The 7,656-nt window shown below is 44.5% G+C and overlaps 1 protein-coding gene across 1 annotated transcript in view; it reads left to right on the top strand.

Moving 5' to 3' along the window:
- Nucleotides 1–804: 804 nt before the first annotated feature.
- PYM1 (PYM homolog 1, exon junction complex associated factor) overlaps nt 805–7,656 on the top strand; it is a 19,682-nt gene continuing 12,830 nt past the window's right edge. Inside the window, exon 1 of the mRNA XM_045463603.1 lies at nt 805–1,700. Within this exon, the coding sequence (XP_045319559.1) occupies nt 1,667–1,700 (34 nt within the window). The 5' untranslated portion in view covers nt 805–1,666. The remainder of the gene's footprint in view (nt 1,701–7,656) is intronic.

The raw sequence follows: 7,656 nt of genomic DNA, 5'->3' as shown, positions 1-7,656 counted from the left end.
AACTGGGGCCACTTTAGGATTCCATTCATTGAGCAGCCTACTACTACTAGTTCTAGTTCTCAGGTAGTCGAGACCAATACATCCCTCTAGTTTTTAAAGGCTTCCTCCCACATTCTCACCTCTAATAATCATTAGTAACAAGGCTAAGGACAGGATGCTGATCCTGTGAGGCTGAAGCACAACTGTTGAAAGAGAGCAGGGGTTAAGGATGGCAGCATTACAACACCTGCAATGTTGTGTCCTGAATGCAAATCAATTTTTAAAGGAGTCTCTTTGAGACCTTCTGAGTTGGGCCTCTGGTGGAAGTCAGGAAGGTGGAACATAGACTAGAAGACAAGCTGAGACCTGAGAAAACTTCAAAAGTTTCATGTCAACCCTTTAGGAAGTTCCTAGTCCGTCATTGCTCTCACTTTTTTTTTCCTTTTCTCACCTTTTTTGTTTTTTAAGTAGGCATACAGCCTAGTGTTGGAGATCGTAATATTTGCCCCTCTCTACGGGTTCCAGAGGTACAGTTGGACATGAACCTAAACCAAAATGGGGGATTTGGAGGAAGGTAAAAGAGTCCATAAGGAAAGAGCAGCGTGGAGAGGGCAGAGCCAACACCTGAGGAGAGGAACCTGCAGTCGGTCCCTCCCAGGCTGCAGGGGAAACGAGTTTAGCAGGATTTAGCCCTCAAGGATCAACGGCTGCTGCATAGAGCGGGGGAGGGAAAACATTTGGGTACATCTAAAGAGTAGGGAGGCAAGGGGCAGGGCAGGACTGCAAAGGGAGTGACCGTACAAGCCCGGACCATTGGCGAGTTGCCCGGGGCTTTGGATCCTCAGTGCCCAGACCTACACGAGGTTAATTAGAATATTAACTGGCTCCGCCCAGAAGCCTTCACCCTGCCCTCCGACCCTGGGGCCCAGCCTAAGGAGGCTCCCGGGGTCGAAGGCCAGAGCAAACTTGGGCCATCGTCTTTTCGCCGCCCGAATCCTCCGGGCCGCCCCAGGGGCAGGGCCAACCAGGGCTGCCCGCCCAACCCGGCCCGCCGCCTCCTCGGTCGTGGAATTCGCCGGCAGCCCTTAGGCTGCGGGGACAGGTGACCGGACAGCAGCACCCCCTGCCTTGCACGCCCCTTTCGCGGATCTGACCCGAGGGTTGAGCTGGGTAGCCGAGGGCAATCGACACGCGATTTCGACCTCTCCACCTTCTAAGAGAGGGTCAGTTGGGGGTCTTCCATTCGTCCCTGACAAGATTGGTGCGTTACCGGAGTTTGGCCGCCCCATGTCCCGAAGCCGTTCTGGGACCCGGGTGCAGGCTAGGGCCTGAATACTCTAACTCATTTATCAGCCCCACTTTCGGGGTGCAGGTGGGCCTTGCCCCCTTTTCCCTCGAAGGTCCTGGACGGAGAGGAGCCGTGCCCCAGAACTTCTCTCGGTGCCCAGAGGACTGTTTTACACGGAGCAGACGCCCAATATTGGATTCAGTGGCAGTACTAGAGTCTGCGGCTTTTATTTTATGAAAGTCTTTAGCTTCTACTCTCTTCCTCCTTCTCCGTTCATGAAACGGTGTACTCTCCCTTTAAGACTAAAATGGTGGCTGGCTACGATCAGGACTCCACTTCCGGTGGGGAGGGGGGCGGGACCCCAGCCCGCTCACGCCGGAAGTGGTTTGCGTTTTCAAGATGGCGACTCCCTATGTAACTGACGAGACCGGCGGTGAGTGCGGGAGGCGCGGAGCCGCTTCTCCCCGGGCTCTCGGGGCAGGGGTTCGGACTTGGAAAGGGGTCTGTGCCCCGCCCATCCCGGGGCCCCTCCTTTGCCCCGCCCTCCGGACCGCCTTCCCCATTCATTCTCTCCTATGGGGTGTCACCTGCGCCCCCTTCTGGTCTCGTGTTTGGGGGTCTCCGCTTCCGGTCACCCAAGCCCTGGGGTCCTCCAGTGCAGGTTCCTGCTCCAGGACCCTCACAGGCCCTTACCTTTTCTTCAGCAGCTGGAGATCTCGTATCTCTTTTGGCTTCTCCAGGCTTGGGAGCTCTTACACTCTCAGTTCCCTCCAATTCCTGCTTTTCTTCTGTTCCCCTCCCCCATCTTTCAGCCGTACCTGCCTTCTGCCCTACCCCAGCCCCATTTTAATTCCTATTCTTGAAACTGTATCTGTTGAAGACTTCCTCATTGCTTTTATGTAGACTTCCTGCATAATGCTTTTTCCATTCTCTCCCACATCTTCATTGTTGGGTTACTGAGGTTCAGAGGTGTGAATGGAACAGTAACCTAGTATAACTTTAAACTTGAGTTTTCTTTTTGATGGCACCACCTTTCTGTACTGTTCTGGTGGTGATGGTGATAAAAGTTGAGGGATCTGAGGTGGAAGAAGGCAAACAAGAGGTGTCTAATGGCCTCTCAAGCCGTCTGACAAGTTCATAGAACCCACTATAAATTCTGCCTAGAGAAGAATTTCCAGCCTGGCTGATTGAGATGAAGTGTCCACTGTGTATGGAGGTTTATGTGTTGAAAACTGAGAGTCAATATTTTCATTTTGGTTTTGTCCCATCCTTATTTCCTCATCTGTAGAAACATGGGCATAGTGATATCTACCTAGTGACCATTAAATAAGATAGCGTATGTGCAAGCAATTTATAAAATGCTGTGCAAGGCAAGGTGTTAATGTTTTTTGTAGCCTTCACTGTGTATGTGTAGTCTTCTGTAGAAGTGACATTGTGTATACTGTGGTTGGTACATACAGTCTGTTTTAAAAATGTGCCCTTTATTTGTTGCTTTGCTGCTTTCCATGTTCCTTACATCTCAGTCCACCTCTCCTATGGTATCCTATGGCAAGCCAGGTCTCTCTGCTACTTCTCCTCAGCCTCACATTTCAAAGTGGTACACAGAACTTCTGTTCTCTATTCAGTAGGTCCTTCTTCTACCAGCTCCTTTAATACGTGCTTTGAAAATATTGCTCATCGTCCAGTACACTTTTTTTTATTAACGATTTTCTTTAAACACGTATCTTCTGTTCTCTGTGACTATGTAGAAGAGAAGGAATCACACTGCTTTTTTTCTTTCCCCTACTACTTCCAGATCATCGACCTACCACCGTCACTCTAATCTCTGTGAAGGTATTGCCATGCAGTTAGAGCATTGTCTCTAAAACTTCAGGGCCATCATTTATTGCCCATAAGGACCCAGACCTATTGCATCATACTTTTTTCTCCACTGTTTCTTGCTCTTATTCTCAGTGTCTCCAGCATCTTTGAAGTACTGATCTTATAGTTCCTCAGCACAAGACAGTTGACTTTCCTTTGTATTTTTAAAGTAGCTATACATCAGATCACTACAACCTGGACCTATTACGCTACTTCCCCTTCAGGTGCTCTTTATCACTTTAGCCTCCTTACTAGTTACCTTTTTCACTCCTTCCCATCCACAGATTCCACTTTGCCCTTCTGAGGTTCTTAACTTTTCCCATTTCATTGAGTCTACCAGTACCTTCATGACTATCTTTGATGCTGCTCTGCTAGACCTTAGTGACCAGCCACTTTGATACTGTCTTCATTGTTTGCTTCATTCATTTTGATCTTCTGTGTTTGGCAAGCACTTCTGTTATCTTGAATCATGCTCATCACCTATTTTTTTGGCTTCCGTGTCTAGACCACCCACAGCACATGGCTAGTGAAAAAGTGCAAAACCTGTACATTCAGTGTAATATAACTTAGTGTTAACTTCTGCCAAGATCATGGCTTCTCTCAAATTCTTTTTTCTTGGTTTGCTTACATTCTACCATGGCTTTTCCCCAACCTTTTCCAGCACTCTGTGACCTCCCTTTTAATTCCCCCCTCTTGTAGCAGATGTCTTCACTTTCTATTTCATGGAAAAGTCAAGGCCTAGCATTTGTTTCTTTCCTGTTCACAGCCCGATTTCTTGAATATTAGGTCTACCCATACTGTTTTCATTTTCTCACTCTTACTTGTCCTTTAGCTTTTTACAGTTTTGTTTCTAGCACCAACCTCTCTCCTTAGTTGCTATTTCCCTTTTCTAATAGATTGGTGAATAACTTTTATTCTTGAATATACTGTCACACCTTAAATTCAATTTGCCCAAAATCAATATCATTTTTTCCTTATTTCGTTAATGGCATCCTCGTCCTAGCCAACCCAAGATCAATTTTTTGTACCATCTCTTTTTAATTTTAAATAGACTTTATTTTTTAGAACAATTTTAGATTTATAGAAAACTTGAGAAAATGATAGACAATTCCCATATATTCAGTTTCCCTTATTATTAACATCTTACATTAGTATGGTACCATTATTGCAGTTAATGAACCAATATTGATGCCATTATTATTGACTAAAGTCCATACATCATTCAGATTTCCTTATATTTTAAAGATTTCATTTTATTTAAAAATTATTTTTATTTTTCAAAAAATTTTTAACGTTTCTTTATTATTGAGAGACAGAGACAGAGCATGAGCATGGGAGGGGCAGAGAGAGGAGGAGACACAGACTTTGAAGCACGCTCCAGGCTCTGAGCACAGAGCCCGACACAGGGCTTGAACTCACAAACGGGGAGATCATGACCTGAGCCAAAGTCGGACGCTCAACCGACTGAGCCACCCAGGCGCCCCTTTTATTTTTTTTTTCTTATTTAAAAAAAAATGTTTATTTTGAGAGAGAGAGTGCACCTGTGTGCACACACATGTGTGCACACATAGTGTGTGCAAGCAGGGGAGGGGCAGAGACGGAGAGAGATGATCCCAAGCTGGCTTCACTCTGTCAGCGCAGAGTTCAACACAAGGCTCTATCCAACAAACCGTGAGATCTGACCTGAGCTGAAATCAAGAGTCAGACACCTAACCGACTGAGTCACCCAGGTGTCCCTATTTATTTTTAGAGCGTGAGCTGGGGAGAGGGGCAGAGGGAAAACGAGAGAATACGAAGCAGGCTCCATGCTCAGCACGGAGCCTGATGCGGGGTTCAATCTCAGGACAGTGAGATCATGATCTGAGCTGAAGTCAAGAATCAGATGCTTAGGGGCGCCTCGGTGGCGCAGTTGGTTAAGCGTCCGACTTCAGCCAGGTCACGATCTCGCGGTCCGTGAGTTCGAGCCTCGCGTCGGGCTCTGGGCTGATGGCTCAGAGCCTGGAGCCTGTTTCCGATTCTGTGTCTCCCTCTCTCTCTGCCCCTCCCCCGTTCATGCTCTGTCTCTCTCTGTCCCAAAAATAAATAAACGTTGAAAAAAAAAAATTAAAAAAAAAGAATCAGATGCTTAATCGACTGAGCTAGCCAAGTGCCCCAAGATTTTATTTTTAAGTAATTTCTACACCCAACATAGGTCTCAAACTTAACAGCTCTGAGATCAAGAGTTGCATGCTCTTCCCATTGAGCCAGCCAGGTGTCCCAGATTTCCTTAGTTTTTACCTAATTTTTTTTTTTTCTGTTCCAAGATCCCATCCTGGGTACCCTATTACTTTTAGTTCTCATGTCTCCTTAAGCTCCCATTAGCTGTGATAGTTTCTCAGATTTTACTTGTTTTTGATGAGGAATTTTGAGGAGTGCTAATCAAGTATTTTATAGGATGCGTCTCTATTGGAATTTATCTGATGTTTTTCTCATGATTAGATTGGGGTTATGTGTTTTTTGGGGACAATCACAGAGGAAAAGTGACATTTTCATCATATCAAGGGTACAATATCATAATGTTTTTACTGTTGATATTGACCATGATTGTGGTCACCTGGCTGAAGTCGTATTTGTAAGCTTTCTCCAGTATAAAGTTATCCTTTTTTCCTTCTCTTTTCTATACTATAGTCTTTAGAAGAAAGTGTCTATTCACAGCCTATACTTACGTTTCCTTCCTTAAGGATGGAGTATTTACATATGTTATTTGGAATATTTCTGCAGATTTATCTCTTCTCCATTTATTCAATCATTTACTTGTATCAATATGGACTTTGGGTTATAATCTAATACTATTTATTTTATTGCTCTAAATGTTCCAGCTTTGGACATTGGGAGCTCTTTTAGTTGGCTCTGTGTCCCTTTGACATACCCCCACCAGTGTAGATTTTTGTTTTTGTTTTTGTTTTTAGCTCTTCTTTACTTTCTTGTATCTAGAATATGCTCCAGGCTTATCTTTTATCTTTCCTATCCCAGTCCTAGAATCAGACATTTCTCCAAGGAGCCCTTGTTCCTGTTACTGAAGAATAGTCTCAAGAAACCAAGATGCAAGCACTAGATATTGTTATATTTGTGGTATCATCTTTTATTCCTCTCTTGTTCCCCATCCTCCACCACATACCAATTGTCAAAATATCATTCTATTCCTACTGCTATTATCCTTATCTCATCTTCAGTACTTGTTAGGTATATGGCCTTGGGGAATTTTTTTTTTTTTATGTTTATTATTTTTGAGAGAGAGGGAGACACAGAATCCGAAGTGGGCTCCAGGCTCTGAGCTGTCAGTACAGAGCCTGATGTGGGGCTTGAATTCACGGACCACAAGATCACGACCTGAGCCGAAGTCGGACACTTAACCGACTGAGCCACCCAGGTGCCCTGGCAATTTTTTTTGTAAAGAAGGTATTTTATTTATCTGTATATCTATTTGTTTTTGAGTTTATTTATTTTGAGAGAGAGAAAAAGAGAGAGGGGGTGGGGAGAGGCAGAGAGAGAGGGACTGAGGATTTGAAGCAGACTCTGCGCTGAGAGCAGAGAGCCCAATGTGGAGCTTGAACTCACAAAGTGTGAGATCATGACCTGGGTGGAAGTCTGACACTTAACCAACTGAGCCACTCAGGCACCCCAGGCCTTGGGAATTTTAAGACTTGGGAAACTAAGCCTTAGTTTTCTCATCAATGAATTCGGAGTAATGACTCCTACAACATAGGATTATTGAGAGAATTAAAATTTAAATGAAATAATGTATATGTTTGGCACATAGAAAGTGCCTGGCAGGGGCGCCTGGGTGGCGCAGTTGGTTAAGCGTCCGACTTCAGCCAGGTCACGATCTCGCGGTCCGTGAGTTCGAGCCCCGCGTCAGGCTCTGGGCTGATGGCTCAGAGCCTGGAGCCTGTTTCCGATTCTGTGTCTCCCTCTCTCTCTGCCCCTCCCCCGTTCATGCTCTGTCTCTCTCTGTCCCAAAAATAAATAAACGCTGAAAAAAAAAATTTTTTAAGAAAGTGCCTGGCAAATAGTTCTGTAATAATTACTGTTATATAAGGATTATTATATGGATTAGAAGAGATAAATGCAAAATATCAAGCATAGTACTTGGGTCATTCTGCATGCCTGATCAAATTCCATTTTCCTTTATCCTGCAAATATTGCTGTGACCTCCTAAATACTTGTCCTGTCTCCAGTCTCTCTCTGTTCCAGTTCATTTGGCACACTGTTGCCAGATTACTGTTCCTTAAGTATAGATTTACTTATGTAATATTTGCTCAATATAATTCATCCACCCAGAGTCTACTGTTTACTTTGGCACATATCTTTCTGGTCTTTATTTTTTCTGTACATTTTTAAAACGTTTTTGAATTTGATGGTATATACACCTACATTTTGCCTATTCATTTAACCTTATGACATAAATATTTTTTCTTGTTATTAAAAACTCTAAGGGGCGCCTGGGTGGCGCAGTCGGTTAAGCGTCCGACTTCAGCCAGGTCACGATC

Source organism: Leopardus geoffroyi, chromosome B4, assembly GCF_018350155.1.
Source record: "Leopardus geoffroyi isolate Oge1 chromosome B4, O.geoffroyi_Oge1_pat1.0, whole genome shotgun sequence".
Classification (NCBI taxonomy): Eukaryota; Metazoa; Chordata; class Mammalia; order Carnivora; family Felidae; genus Leopardus; species Leopardus geoffroyi.
This window is presented reverse-complemented; position numbering and strand designations above follow the sequence as displayed.